A 14,827-nucleotide genomic window follows, 5' to 3' on the forward strand; every position below is an offset into this window, starting at 1 on the left:
ACACACACACACACACCTTTGATGTATAGGATCAATCAATTGTCAAGTCAAAAACAAACAGGCCTTTTCTCACGGTGGCTGGGGCATTTCACATTTTATTCTGAGAGAGACAGGCAGCAAAATGAGGAGGCAGAAACATTTGACTGTGCAGGAGGTTCATGAGCTAATCTTTAACCGTGTTATGGAGGAAAAATCCACCGATGAGGAGGATTCAGGGTCAGAAGAGGAGGAAACTCATGAAGAGGTGATCGATGTAAGTTACAGACCTCTGAAGAAGCTCCCACATCGCCCGCTTCTGAAATGGAAGAAGGTTTTGAAATGGAGGAAAATGAATATGAAGAGGTAGAATCAGAAATGGAAGAAGTGTCAGAAGTGGAGGACCGCACTTATTTTGAGGAAGTGGAAGAATCCACTGATGAGGAAGAATCTGATGAAGAGGACCCAGCTGAGATGGAAGAATATTTCCAATCTAAGGATGAAAAAATGATGTGGTCTTCCATCGCTCCCTGTGACGGACGTCGCATGGTAACAGCAGAGAAAGCAGAGAGAGAGACGCCAGGGTCCAACCCTGTATGCAAGGTCTCGTATCGAGGACATCAAGTCCGCTTTGTATCTGTTTCTGCCCAAGGCCATCGAAGAGTCAGTGCTGAACATGACTAACAAGGAGGGGCAGCGTGTTTATGGGAAAACATGGAGAAAGATGGATCAAATAGACCTGCAGGCATACGTGGGTTTGTTGGTTCTAGCTGGAGTGTACCGATCCAGCAAAGAGGCTACAGCAAGTCTATGGAATGCAGAGTCTGGTAGGGCAATTTTCCGTGCTACCATGACACTTAAAATGTTTCATAAAATCTCCAGAGTCATAAGATTTGATGACAAAGACACAAGAAAAGATCGCCGGGCACGAGACAAACTTGCTCCAATTCGAGACGTTTGGGACACGTGGGTGTCTCTCTTGCCAATGATGTACAATCCAGGCACTAATGTGACTGTCGATGAGCGCCTGGTCCCATTCAGAGGTCGCTGTCCATTCAAACAGTATGTCCCAAGCAAACCTGGGAAATATGGGATCAAAATATGGGCAGCATGCGATGCCAGGTCAAGCTACGCATGGATTATGCAGATACACACTGGCAAACCTGCTGGTGGGACGTCAGAAAAGAATCAGGGCATGCGAGTTGTCCTTGACATGACAGCAGGCCTCCAGGGAAAAACGATAACCTGTGACAACTTCTTTACTTCACATGCCAAGTGGCCTGGCGCTGCTGAAGAGAAAGCTGTTCATGGTGGGAACAGTGAGGAGAAATAAACCTGAGCTTCCCCCTGCACTGGTGTCAAAAGCGGACAGGGCTCGTTTCTCATCAAAGTTTGCTTTCACCGAGACCCATGCTCTCTCTGGTGTCCTATCTCCTAAATAAACATACATTTCTGAATATGTTTTGGTTTGTTTATTTTGTTTCAAGGTTACCAGTGTGTACACGTGCAAAAGAATGACAGCCCGTTGGCCCCTAGTTGTCTTCTTCAACATTCTCGACGTGTCTGCATACAATTCCTTCGTCCTGTGGTCTGAGATCGTCCCAGCCTGGAATCATGGATCTGTTCATGGAGGAGCTTGGACGACAACTTGTGATACCTCACATCCAGCAACGCAAGGTCAGCATTAAGCTTCATTTCTGTTGCTCTTCCTTCTGGAGTGTCTTCACAATTTGAACTTTTTGTATTTGCACTGTGATTTATTATAATAAAGTTTGACTTGACAGGTTCTTCCCCGCACGCCAGCCGCTGCCAGTTTGGTTATGGAGGTCCAGCAGTTCTGCTCCAGCTCTACCTCTGCAGCAGCTACCCGTCACCCAGCTCCCGCTCGCCCAGCTCCCGCTCGCCCAGCTCCCGCTCGCCCAGCTCCCGCTCGCCCAGCTCCCGCTCGCCCAGCTTCCGCTCGCCAAGCTCACGCTCGCCCAGCTCACGCTCGCCAAGCTCCCGCTCGCCAAGCTCCCGCTCGCCAAGCTCCCGCTCGCCAAGCTCCCGCTCGCCAAGCTCCCGCTCGCCAAGCTCCCGCTCGCCAAGCTCCCGCTCGCCAAGCTCCCGCTCGCCAAGCTCCCGCTCGCCAAGCTCCCCCTCCAGACCCATCAGCCAAAAGGAGCAGGTGCAAATTCTGCCCTCGCCAGATTGATGTGAAAACCAAGAACATTTGCCAAAGATGCAATGCATACATCTGCAAAGATCACACCATTGTTACCTGCCCTGCATGCAACTGAGGGCACATCAAATGTGTAACACAGAAATGCGTGAGGTTTCCACTTTAAATTCTTGAAATAACAGTCGAGCAAGACGGGGTCAAAAATGACCCCAGAGGGCACAAGGTGTGATTATGTGTTGTCATTAAAAAATCCTTACTAAACTTTGACATATACCAGTCTGTGATAAGACAAATAGTCACAATACAATATGTTCAAATTATTAAATAGTTTAATTTATTTTTTAACTCAGAAAACGGTAAAATTTCATATAAAAAAGTTCTATCGGCCCTAAATTCCAAAACAAAGGGAAAATGTGTGGTATTGGGTTGGACTGAAGCAAAACTAAAGGTAACACAAGATTGATTGACATTTCATACTTTATGCTTGAAATAACAGTCAAGCAAGACGGGGTCAAAAATGACCCCAGAGGGCACAAGGTGTGATTATGTGTTGTCATTACGAAGCCCTCAGACACTGCTTGCGGATTTTGTGGTTTTCGGCCCCTTCCGCGGGTCCGTGGGGCTTAAGAGGTTTTTAAGCTTAATTTAGCATGTAGACATCTGGACGGTTAAAACCACCTCCAACGCAGACAGAAGAGCCGCAAGCTGCTTCAGTGTGGCCTTATGGAAGTACTCAGATCTTGTACTTGAGTAAAAGTAGAAGTACTCAGATGTTGTACTTGAGTAAAAGTAGAAGTACTCAGATCTTGTACTTGAGTAAAAGTAGAAGTACTCAGATCTTGTACTTGAGTAAAAGTAGAAGTACTCTGATCTTGTACTTGAGTAAAAGTAGAAGTACTCAGATCTTGTACTTGAGTAAAAGTAGAAGTACTCAGATCTTGTACTTGAGTAAAAGTAGAAGTACTCAGATCTTGTACTTAAGTAAAAGTAGAAGTACTCAGATCTTGTACTTGAGTAAAAGTAGAAGTACTAAGATCTTGTACTTGAGTAAAAGTAGAAGTAGTACTCAGATGTTGTACTTGAGTAAAAGTAGAAGTACTCAGATCTTGTACTTGAGTAAAAGTAGAAGTACTGAGATGTTGTACTTGAGTAAGAGTAGAAGTACTCAGATCTTGTACTTGAGTAAAAGTAGAAGTACTCAGATCTTGTACTTAAGTAAAAGTAGAAGTACTCAGATCTTGTACTTGAGTAAAAGTAGAAGTACTAAGATCTTGTACTTGAGTAAAAGTAGAAGTACTCAGATGTTGTACTTGAGTAAAAGTAGAAGTATACTCAGATCTTGTACTTGAGTAAAAGTAGAAGTACTCAGATGTTGTACTTGAGTAAAAGTAGAAGTATACTCAGATCTTGTACTTGAGTAAAAGTAGAAGTACTGAGATGTTGTACTTGAGTAAGAGTAGAAGTACTCAGATCTTGTACTTGAGTAAAAGTAGAAGTACTCAGATCTTGTACTTGAGTAAAAGTAGAAGTACTCAGAGCTTGTACTTGAGTAAAAGTAGAAGTACTCAGATCTTGTACTTGAGTAAAAGTAGAAGTACTCAGATCTTGTACTTGAGTAAAAGTAGAAGTACTCAATCTTGTCTTGAGTAAAAGTAGAAGTACTCAGATCTTGTACTTGAGTAAAAGTAGAAGTACTCAGATGTTGTACTTGAGTAAAAGTAGAAGTACTCAGATCTTGTATTGAGTAAAAGTAGAAGTACTCAGATATTGTACTTGAGTAAAAGTAGAAGTACTCAGATCTTGTACTTAGTAAAAGTAGAAGTACTCAGATGTTGTACTTGAGTAAAAGTAGAAGTACTCAGATCTTGTACTTGAGTAAAAGTAGAAGTACTCAGATCTTGTACTTAGTAAAAGTAGAAGTACTCAGATCTTGTACTTGAGTAAAAGTAGAAGTACTCAGATCTGTACTTGAGTAAAAGTAGAAGTACTCAGATGTTGTACTTGAGTAAAAGTAGAAGTACTCAGATCTTGTACTTGAGTAAAAGTAGAAGTACTGAGATGTTGTACTTGAGTAAAGTAGAAGTACTCAGATCTTGTACTTGAGTAAAAGTAGAAGTACTCAGATCTTGTACTTGAGTAAAAGTAGAAGTACTCAGATCTTGTACTTGAGTAAAAGTAGAAGTACTCAGAGCTTGTACTTGAGTAAAAGTAGAAGTACTCAGATCTTGTACTTGAGTAAAAGTAGAAGTACTCAGATCTTGTACTTGAGTAAAAGCAGAAGTCAGATCTTGTACTTGAGTAAAAGTAGAAGTACTCAGAGTTTGTACTTGAGTAAAAGTAGAAGTACTCAGATGTTGTACTTGAGTAAAAGTAGAAGTACTCAGATCTTGTACTTGAGTAAAGTAGAAGTACTCAGATCTTGTACTTGAGTAAAGTAGAAGTACTGTAGAAACTCAGATCTTGTATTGAGTAAAAGTAGAAGTACTCAGATCTTGTACTTGAGTAAAAGTAGAAGTACTCAGAGCTTGTACTTGAGTAAAAGTAGAAGTACTCAGATCTTGTACTTGAGTAAAAGTAGAAGTACTCAGATATTGTACTTGAGTAAAAGTAGAAGTACTAAGATGTTGTACTTGAGTAAAAGTAGAAGTACTCAGATCTTGTACTTGAGTAAAAGTAGAAGTACTCAGATGTTGTACTTGAGTAAAAGTAGAAGTACTCAGATCTTGTACTTGAGTAAAAGTAGAAGTACTCAGATCTTGTACTTTAGTAAAAGTAGAAGTAACTCAGATATTGTTACTTGAGTAAAGTAGAAGTACTAAGATCTTGTACTTGAGTAAAGTAGAAGTACTCAGATCTTGTACTTGAGTAAAGTAGAAGTACTCAGATCGTGTACTTGAGTAAGAGTAGAAGTACTCAGATCTTGTACTTGAGTAAAGTAGAAGTACTCAGATCTTGTACTTGAGTAAAAGTAGAAGTACTCAGAGCTTGTACTTGAGTAAAAGTAGAAGTACTCAGATATTGTACTTGAGTAAAAGTAGAAGTACTCAGATATTGTACTTGAGTAAAAGTAGAGTACTAGTAAGATCTTGTACTTGAGTACAAGTAGAAGTACTCAGATGTTTGTACTGAGTAAAAGTAGAAGTACTCAGATCTTGTACTTTGAGTAAAAGTAGAAGTACTCAGATCTTGCTACTTGAGTAAAAGTAGAAGAACTCAGATATGTACTTGAGTAAAGTAGAAGTACTCAGGATCTTGTACTTTTAGTAAAAGTAGAAGTACTCAGATCTTGTACTTGAGTAAATAAGTAGAAGTACTCATATTTGTACTTGAGTAAAAGTAGAAGTACTCAGATTCTTGTACTTGAGTAAAGTAGAAGTACTCAGATCTTGTTCTTGAGTAAAAGTAGAAGTACTCAGATATTGTACTTGAGTAAAAGTAGAAGTACTCAGATTTGTACTGAGTAAAAGTAGAAAGTACTCAGATCTTGTACTTGAGTAAAAGTAGAAGTACTCAGATCTTGTACTTGAGTGAAAGTAGAAGTACTCAGATCTTGTACTTGAGTAAAAGTAGAAGTACTCAGATCTTGTACTTGAGTGAAAGTAGAAGTACTCAGATCTTGTTCTTGAGTAAAAGTAGAAGTACTCAGATCTTGTACTTGAGTAAAAGTAGAAGTACCAGAGTGTAGGAATACTCTGTTACAGTAAAAGTCCTGCATTCAAAATGTTCAAGTGAAAGTAGAAAAGTATTCTCATCAAAATATAGTGAAAGACAGTAAAAGTAGTCGTTGTGCAGATTGGTCCATTTCAGAATAATATATATGATATGTTTTATAATGATTGATCATGAAAGTGTTCTCAAAGCTGGTGAAGGTGCAGCTAGTTTGAAGTACTTTGTATTCTGCAGGGTAGCTGGTGGATTTACTCCAGGTGGAACTAAAGTCTGATTTAAGAGCAGGGTGTTCCACTGTCTTCAGAAGTAAACAAAGGAGTGTAATCAGTTAGAATTACTCATACTTGCTTATTACTTACGTCCTGCTGCCTTTGAAAGGAGCTGCCCGCTTTCAGAGGCTGAAAAGCAGAACAGGTTTGGATCTCACCTTTCGTCCTGACGGGCTCATTAGCAGCGGCCTCGCTCCAGAAGAGACCTCCGGGGTTAGAGCGCCACGTTTCCTGCAACACGGCCCAGGCGCCACGCTTTAAATGAGGCCTGAACCCAAAGCGAAGCTGCAGAGGAGCCAACAATGTGTTTCCACTTTTATATATTTTCATAAGTGATCTATTTGGGATCAAAGTTAATGTTTCATGGCCAAATAAGAAACATGCGTGCACTAAAAATACATTCCCTTGACACTTATTAGACGATAAAAAGCCCCAGAATGCACTGTCTGAACACTTTGTGGTGAAACGAGAACATATTCTTAAGAGTGAAAGGAGTCACAGCTCAAATGCAGTGACTTTGGTGGAAACTGGAAAGTGAAACTGAAAGAGGAGGACAAATAGTGAAGAAGCTTAATACTTAAAAGAAAAGGTTTAAAAAAGGTATAAACAACTCCAGTGAATGTGTTTTAAAGCAACCCTCCTGTGATATACATGCTCACAGAGACGTTTGAGTGAGGGAGGGGTCAGACTGAGTGAGGATGAACACTGAGCTTTGTTTCAGGAGGAAACTCAGTTCTAGTCTCAGATCACTTCCACATGTTCTCCATCGGCACCTTGGACATCACACAAGAACAACATCCTGTTTCAGTTTGTACTTTATTCATCACCCAAACATTTCATTTGATCCCACATCCCGTCAGTAAAGTCTGTTCCATGACTATTGATCAATGGCTTCATGATCACTTTCCCTTCATCCACTCCATGTGTTTCATCTCAGCTGTTTCAAACAGAAGGATACATGATGTACTTATTGATTATGATCATGATAATGTATGTTCTATAAAACAGAGTACCCCATTTCTATTTGGACAACAACAACAACAATTAGCCTTTAATATTATACCATTGATTTCCCAAGCAAAGACTCTGAGCTATTGACAGGAGAATAACACATGATGGACTTATTGATTATGATCAAGACAGGAAGTAATATCATTTTGAATAAACATGTTATGATGAAATAATTGTTCTAACCATCTGGGTTGAATGTGTTGGTTCATTTGGGCAGCAATAACATGGAATCTGTCAAAGTAATACATGTGATTCTAAAAGTCTCTGAAGACTCGTGCACTTCAAGAGAAACAACAACATGAATCAAAAGAAACTCCAGCAAATCTTTAGAGCAAAGTTTCCAGGTGAGCAAGGATCCTCCTGAGCAGTGACAGCCTCCATGCTACACAGACACAGGAAGGAGCCGGGAGAAAGTCCAACATCTACAGAACAACTCATGAGAAGACGTTCAAGCCCCGCCCATCATGTTTGAGTGACAGCTGATCTCTGCAGTGAAGACATGGACAATCAGCTCTGATGGACACACGGTGAGTTCAAGAAGTAGAAGAGTTCTTCCAAGGACTTCAGGCTATTTGAGTTTACAAAACTCAGCTGTGGCTCCATAATAACCATAATAAAGATAAAGCCAAAGTCCAGCATGCAGCGGCTGAGTGAACGTGGTCTGCACTCTGTGGAGGAGAGTCATGGTTCCAGAGACGCTGTAGAAGGACAGAACACCTGCTCTGTGATCCAGGTACACTCCTACTCTGGAGGACAGAGGACCTGAGACGGGAGTGTCGATACTGTTGTGACTAAATGTAAAACGGTTTTGGTCACAAACTAAGGACCAAGATTTGTCATTGTTTCCGAATCCACTTTCCCCCCCTGCTCTGCTGATATTCTTGTATGCGACAGCTACACGAACTCCTTCCCCTCTCAGCTCCACCTCCCAGTAACAACGTCCAGTCAGACTCTCTCGACTCAGGACCTGAGGATACCATCCAGTGAATCTGTCTGGGTGACTGGAATAAGACTGATCTTGTTCCATGTATGTTGCTTTTCTGCTCCCCTCAGATAATACCAGCTGTGTGTGTGCTGTGTTTGGATCCAGAGTGATCTCCTGTGAATATGTGAAGAACCCAGCTCTGGTGGTGGGCTCTGCTGCTGACAGTAAAACCTCCACCTCAGTGGGTGAGACGTTTGTCCATCCCTCTCTCAGGACGTCCTGTAGTTTGTCTCTGACTGCTGACAGGGCCGCCGTCACGTCCTCAAAGTAGCTCAGAGGACGGATGTTGATGCTGGAGGAGTGTGTAGCTTCACTGAGGGCTGGCAGTGAGGGGTAGCTGAGCAGAAACTGGTTGTGATCCTCTGTGTGAGACAGCAGCTTCAGCTCAGCGTCTCTCCTCTTCAGCTCAGAGATCTCCTGCTCCAGCTTCTCCTGGAGCTCTCTGACTCGACTCACTTCTCTCTCCTGCTGGGATCTGAGCTGCTGCTTCACATCAGAGCTTCTCTTCTCCATGAGACGGATCAGCTCAGTGAACGTCTTCTCACTGTCCTCCACTGCTTTATCAGCAGAGCCATTGACGGCCTCCACCTCCTGCTGAAGCAGCTTCACCTCCTTCTCTCCGTCCTGGATCCTCTGCTGGATGTTGAGTCGACTCCCCTCCAGCTCTCTCTGCCTCTCAGTCCTCTCTGCTGCAGCTGACACCGTGTCGTGGCCTTTGTGTTCGTCCACAGAGCAGATATAACAGATACTCTGCTGATCAGTGCGGCAGAACAGCTTCTTCACCTCGTCGTGACGAGAGCAGATGTTCTCCTGGAGCTTCTTGGAGGGCTCCACCAGCTTGTGTTTCTGTAATGGAGCTGCGTCATAATGAGGCTGGAGGTGTTTGTCACAGTAAGAGGCCAGACACACGAGGCAGGACTTACAGGCTCTCAGCTTCCTCCCAGTGCAGACATCACAGGCCACATCTCCAGCTCCAGCATAGCAGAGATCAGCAGGAGCAGCTGGGGGTCCAGTCTTCTTCAGCTCCTCCACTAAAGCTGCTAACATGGTGTTCTTCAGCAGGACAGGCCTCGGTGTGAAGCTCTGCCTGCACTGAGGGCAGCTGTGGATCTTCTTCTCATCCTCTCCGTCCCAGAAGCCTTTAATACACTTCATGCAGTAGCTGTGTCCACAGGAAGTGCTCACCGGATCCTTCAGTAGATCCAGACAGATGGGACAAGATAACATTTCCCGCTCCAGCTGAACTCCTTTCTGCGCCATTTCTCCTCTCAGTAGCAGCGAGTGTGAGTTTCACTTCCTGAGAGCTGAAACTAGTGAGTCAGCTGATCTGAACAGCATGTGTGTGTGTGAGCAGTGAATGTGGCCTATCAGCTCTTGTGCTTTACCCACATGTTGGTTTCACCCCTTCTCCTCAGTGTGGGTCTGAAGGGGAGGAACCAGGAAACACAGAGTGGAGCTGGCTGTGTCTGAGAGCAGGAAGAAGAGGGAGGGCTCATCAAACGCTGACTCATTCCAGGAGGAGGAGCAGCGCTCAGACTCTGACCTCCACAGAGCCTCGGTTACAACCTGCTCTTCCTTTGAAAAGAGCTTTTAGTTGTAAAATAAGTGGGTAAACTTACTAAATCTGAAGGGGGTTAAATACTTGTTTCCTCCACTGTAAATGTATAGCCTCAATGTCCTGAGATAGCTGATTGAGTTAATAGTTGAATGTACAGTAAGTCGTTTTTTACTGTAAGTACTAGTAGTAGTAGTAGTAGTTGTTGAAGTAGTCGTAGTAGTAGTAGTAGTAGTAGTAGTAGTCGTAGTAGTAGTAGTAGTAGTTGTTGTAGTAGTAGACTAGTCGTAGTAGTAGTAGTAGTAGTAGTAGTGGTAGTAGTAGTAGTGGTAGTAGTAGTAGTAGTTGTAGTAGTGTCTGTGGGGGGGGGGGGCTTTTATATAGAAACAAATCCTTATCCTGTGCGTCTTGTTTGGATACAGTGAGATTCTAGGGCTTTTATTTTTGAAAAACCATCCCTCTTCCTATGGCACAATATAACTCAGTACATTTTTGGTCATTACGTAAATGTTACACCCTTTTGTTGGAGAAAATACAAGGTGTCTTCTTAATATGGGTTTTCTGATGGGCATGATACTGTGTGTGACTTTGCACTGTGTGACCTTGCAGCTGCCTCCTCGTAGATAGGAGAAGGCAGGACATCATTCATGTTGTTGATACCAACGAGAGCACACACACGTTGTCTCCTCTCCTCTTTGAGGGGCAAAGAGCAACCCTGCCTTTCCAGAGATGTCCCGACGCCTTCCCGACACCTGATGCTGCCAAACCAATTTACGACCCTGTTTGGTACCTCCTGACTTTAGACTATATAAGCTTGATGTTATTTCCTGCTCCTTTGAGCAGCATACCTCATGTGTGTGAATTCAACCATATCTTTATGTGACTTAACTCCGCTCCTTCTTGCAAGAATAAATGAGTACCTGACTATTGATTCTCAACCCGGTGTCAAGTGATATTTTCCTAACACCTTTCTTTAGTAGAATTGTATAAATTGGAAGGCTAACTAGGTAATCAGCTCACCGGTGATTTGCAGCTGCGTGGTGAACTGCGTGCTGGAAAAGATGTACGTCAATCAAGTGGCAAATGCCATAGTAAGGATGGATGATAGGCTAACTCTTTTTTCCCCCTTTTTTATTTTTCAGTCCATGCGATCTACCCAGGGCCGGCCCTAGACATTTTGGTGCCCTAGGCAAGATTATGGTTTGGTGCCCCCCCCCCCTCCAAGCAATACACAATAGAATATATAAAGAATAAATGAAAAATCTCTACAAAAGACCAATACACTACAAAAACTGAAACGTATTGACATGTTGGTTATATACATAAAGAAGGATTCAAATGTATTCATTATTGTATGAACATGTTTTAATTGGGGGGTGGACGTCACATCCTCTAGGGGGGTCTGGGGTTATGCCCCCCTGGAATGATTTGTTTGAACATTTTAAAGTAAAATGCTTCAATCTGGTGCACTTTGAGCAGAATTACTAGAGACTAGATCTAGGGGGTACAACTCTAAACACCCATATGAAAAAGATCGGTTTACATTTTAATAATCAAATAAGTATGTGAACATAACCAATAACCTACCATAGCCAATAACAAATACATGTAACGTATTTTATTTTTGTTGTTTATTCATATCTTATTTTACCTAGTTAACATTTATTTATTCATGCATTTTTTAATATCTCCAGTTTTAAACAATATTTTTGGTTTACTGTCCTATAGTATACATTGGAATGATTTCAAACCTGTTGTTATTTATCCTAATAATTATAAAGGAGTGCCTTGGAAATATGTGTTTACATAAATTGGGACCAAACCGTTTGAGACCCACTGAGATAACTTAGACTAAAGTGAACTATCTAAACACTCAGAGTCCTTTACCTCACTGAGCTGTAGTTATCAGCCTCAATCCAACAACAATCCGCGGTACCGATGCATGCCCCCTCTCTCTCTCTCTCTTGCTCGCTCGGAGGCTCGCTCGCACTTTGGCTGTGAGCTGCGGGCGCCTGATAGGTCAACATCCCCCACTTTCATCACTTACAGCGCCCATCGTACAGGGCAAATGCAAAATGTTGCCGGCCCGGGGTGCAAAGGGTGTTTACTTTATTCAATTAAGAATGTAAATGTATACATCAAGGGCAGTAAATTAGGCAGAATACAAATTATTTTTTTAGAAATTTAAATTATCTTTTTAATATATTTTTTTTTTCTACCAGCGCAGCGCCTCTCCAGATCTGGCGCCCTAGGTGACCGCCTAGTCGCCAGTGCCAAGGGCTGGCCCTGGATCTACCCACGCTACTTTTGCGATCGACCGGTCGATCGCTCGCTTTAAGCGTGCCGTGCCCGGTGTACCGGATTAACTTGTTTCCCGATCAATTTATTTCCCAATCAACTCGTTTCCATGGGGGTGCGTGGCTTTCGACTGAAATACACATTTCGATCGCTTTCTTCTGTCGTTTACATACATCTTTTGGTATATTTGGCTTCTTAGGAACACGTTGATGCACATCCAGTACCAGTGTGTGAGGTTGTGATTACGATGGCGATATCCGGACGCGAACAGCGAGGACTACAACAAGACAAACGAGTTGCTCGAATAAATCATTTAAACCAGCTATTGTTTCCAGACTTATTACGGAATATCGTTGTTAATGTCCAAGTCCATCTGTGTATAGTATACCTTCAGACAGCCTCCAAGTGAAGCACACGATGTTTACTCACAGTTTGAAAGCAGCGTGGAGAAGTCTTCATCTGTGTTAAACTGTGATCCTCCCACGTTAAAATGTGACCCGCCCAGATTAAATTGTGTTACGATTTCTGTGGCTATCTACCAGCGATCATGTTTAATATGAAAGACTACCCACACATGTATCCCTTATAAAAACGGTATTGTGCAGCACTCATCCAGATAAGATGTGACTGTTACCTCGTTTTGCAAAGATAGCAGCATAAATGTCATTGGGGATATTTAGACTTTAAAATGCTGCTTGGTCATGAATGTTGGAGTCGGCAAACAATATTACGAATCCTCTATTCAAACAACATATTCAATGTATATCGACATGAAAATAACAAAAAAGTTCATGCTGGACTCAAACCCGAGTCCCAACAGTACAAATCAATCATGCCCTAACAGACCACCACAGCTCATTTTATTACAATAATATTGCCAACAAGTTCTAGAACAATGCAATCCGACATCATATTGACAACAATAATAGTTAGTAAAGGATTTATTGATGTGAATGTTTTGAACAGTGAATACTTATTGTAAATCGCTTTGGATAAAAGCGTCAGCTAAATGTCATGTGATGTAAAAGGCATCAACACAGCGACTTGATTTATTGTTCTCTGGTGATCTGTTAGGACGTGTTGAATGGAGAAGTCTTCATCTGTGTTAAACCGATCCTCCCAGGGAACTGGGACCCGCCCAGGTTCAAATGTGACCCGCCTAGATTAAACTGTGACCCGCCCAGGTTAAACTGTTACGATTTCTGTGTTCACTGTTCAAAACATTCACGTCAATAAATCCTTTACAAACTATTATTGTTGTCAGTCTTAAATTTGTGTCATATATTATTATCAATATGATGTCGGGTTGCATTTTTCTAGAACTTGTTGACAATATTAATGGCACAAAATGAGCTGTGGTGGTCTGTTAGGATGTGAAGATTTGTGGCGCACTCATAACGCGCAGGGCATGATTGATTTTTACTGTTGGGACTCGGGTTTGAGTCCAGCATGAACTTTTTTGTTATTTTCATGTCGATGCACATTGAATATGTTGTTTGAATAGAGGATTCGTAATATTGTTTGCCGACACCAACATTCACGACCAAGCAGCATTTTAAAGTAACTGCTAGAATCCACTTCAAGACACTGGTACTTGCGTACCATGCTGCGAATGGATCTGGCCCTTCCTACATCCAGGACATGGTTAAACCGTACACCCCAGCGCGTGCACTACGCTCTGCATCAGCCAAACGACTCGCTGAGCCCTCGCTGCGAGGGGGACCCAAGTTCCCATCAGCAAAAACACGTGGGTTTGCTATCCTGGCTCCAAGATGGTGGAATGAGCTCCCCATTGACATCAGGACGGCAGATAGCTTGCACATCTTCCGGCGCGGACTGAAAACTCATCTCTTTCGACTCCACTTCGAGCGATAGAACTATTAACGAAGCACTTTAATACTAATAAAGGACTGGCTTATCTAAAGCCAGTTGAGTAGCACTTGAAATGTTTGGCTCTATGAAACCTGATGTACTTATATGATTCTGTTTTCTTCAAGGTTGTGTCTTCCTGGTCGAATGTACTTATTATAAGTCGCTTTGGATAAAAGCGTCAGCTAAATGCAATGTAATGTAATAAAGTCTAAATATCCCCAATGACATTTATGCTGCTATCTTTGCAAAACGAGGTAACAGTCACATCTTATCTGGATGAGTGCTGCACAATACCGTTTTTATAAGGGATACATGTGTGGGTAGTCTTTCATATTAAACATGATCGCTGGTAGATAGCCACAGAAATCGTAACACAATTTAATCTGGGCGGGTCCCAGTTCCGTGGGAGGATCACAGTTTAACACAGATGAAGACTTCTCCACGCTGCTTTCAAACTGTGAGTAAACATCGTGTGCTTCACTTGGAGGCTGTCTGAAGGTATACACAGATGGACTTGGACATTAACAACGATATTCCGTAATAAGTCTGGAAACAATAGCTGGTTTAAATGATTTATTCGAGCAACTCGTTTGTCTTGTTGTAGTCCTCGCTGTTCGCGTCCGGATATCGCCATCGTAATCACAACCTCACACACTGGTACTGGATGTGCATCAACGTGTTCCTAAGAAGCCAAATATACCAAAAGATGTATGTAAACGACAGAAGAAAGCGATCGAAATGTGTATTTCAGTCGAAAGCCACGCACCCCCATGGAAACGAGTTGATTGGGAAACAAGTTGATCGGGAAACAAGTTAATCCGGAACACCCGGCCCGTTTCCGCTTGTCGTAGTTCCGGCTAACGGGTACTATTTCACAGTTTTTCTGGCCCCATAAAATCGAGATTCTTTCCGGGCCAACAACCAGGCTGAGTCGGGCTGAGTATGCTAAACTAGAGAGAGAATCGCTGGCAAGGGGGCTACAACTACAACAAGATGAACATATTTGAACGTGATTTAATTGTAATACACGT

General features: G+C 42.3%; 1 protein-coding gene across 1 annotated transcript; it reads right to left on the reverse strand.

Annotated features, from left to right (window-relative positions):
- Nucleotides 1-6,874: 6,874 nt before the first annotated feature.
- On the reverse strand, nt 6,875-9,367 carry LOC117551240 (tripartite motif-containing protein 16-like). Its single transcript, XM_034224018.1, has one exon. The coding sequence runs from the start codon at nt 9,329-9,331 to the stop codon at nt 7,655-7,657; it is 1,677 nt and encodes a 558-aa protein (XP_034079909.1). The 5' UTR covers nt 9,332-9,367; the 3' UTR covers nt 6,875-7,654.
- Nucleotides 9,368-14,827: the final 5,460 nt, after the last annotated feature.

This window comes from Gymnodraco acuticeps, unplaced genomic scaffold, assembly GCF_902827175.1.
Source record: "Gymnodraco acuticeps unplaced genomic scaffold, fGymAcu1.1, whole genome shotgun sequence".
Lineage (NCBI taxonomy): Eukaryota > Metazoa > Chordata > Actinopteri > Perciformes > Bathydraconidae > Gymnodraco > Gymnodraco acuticeps.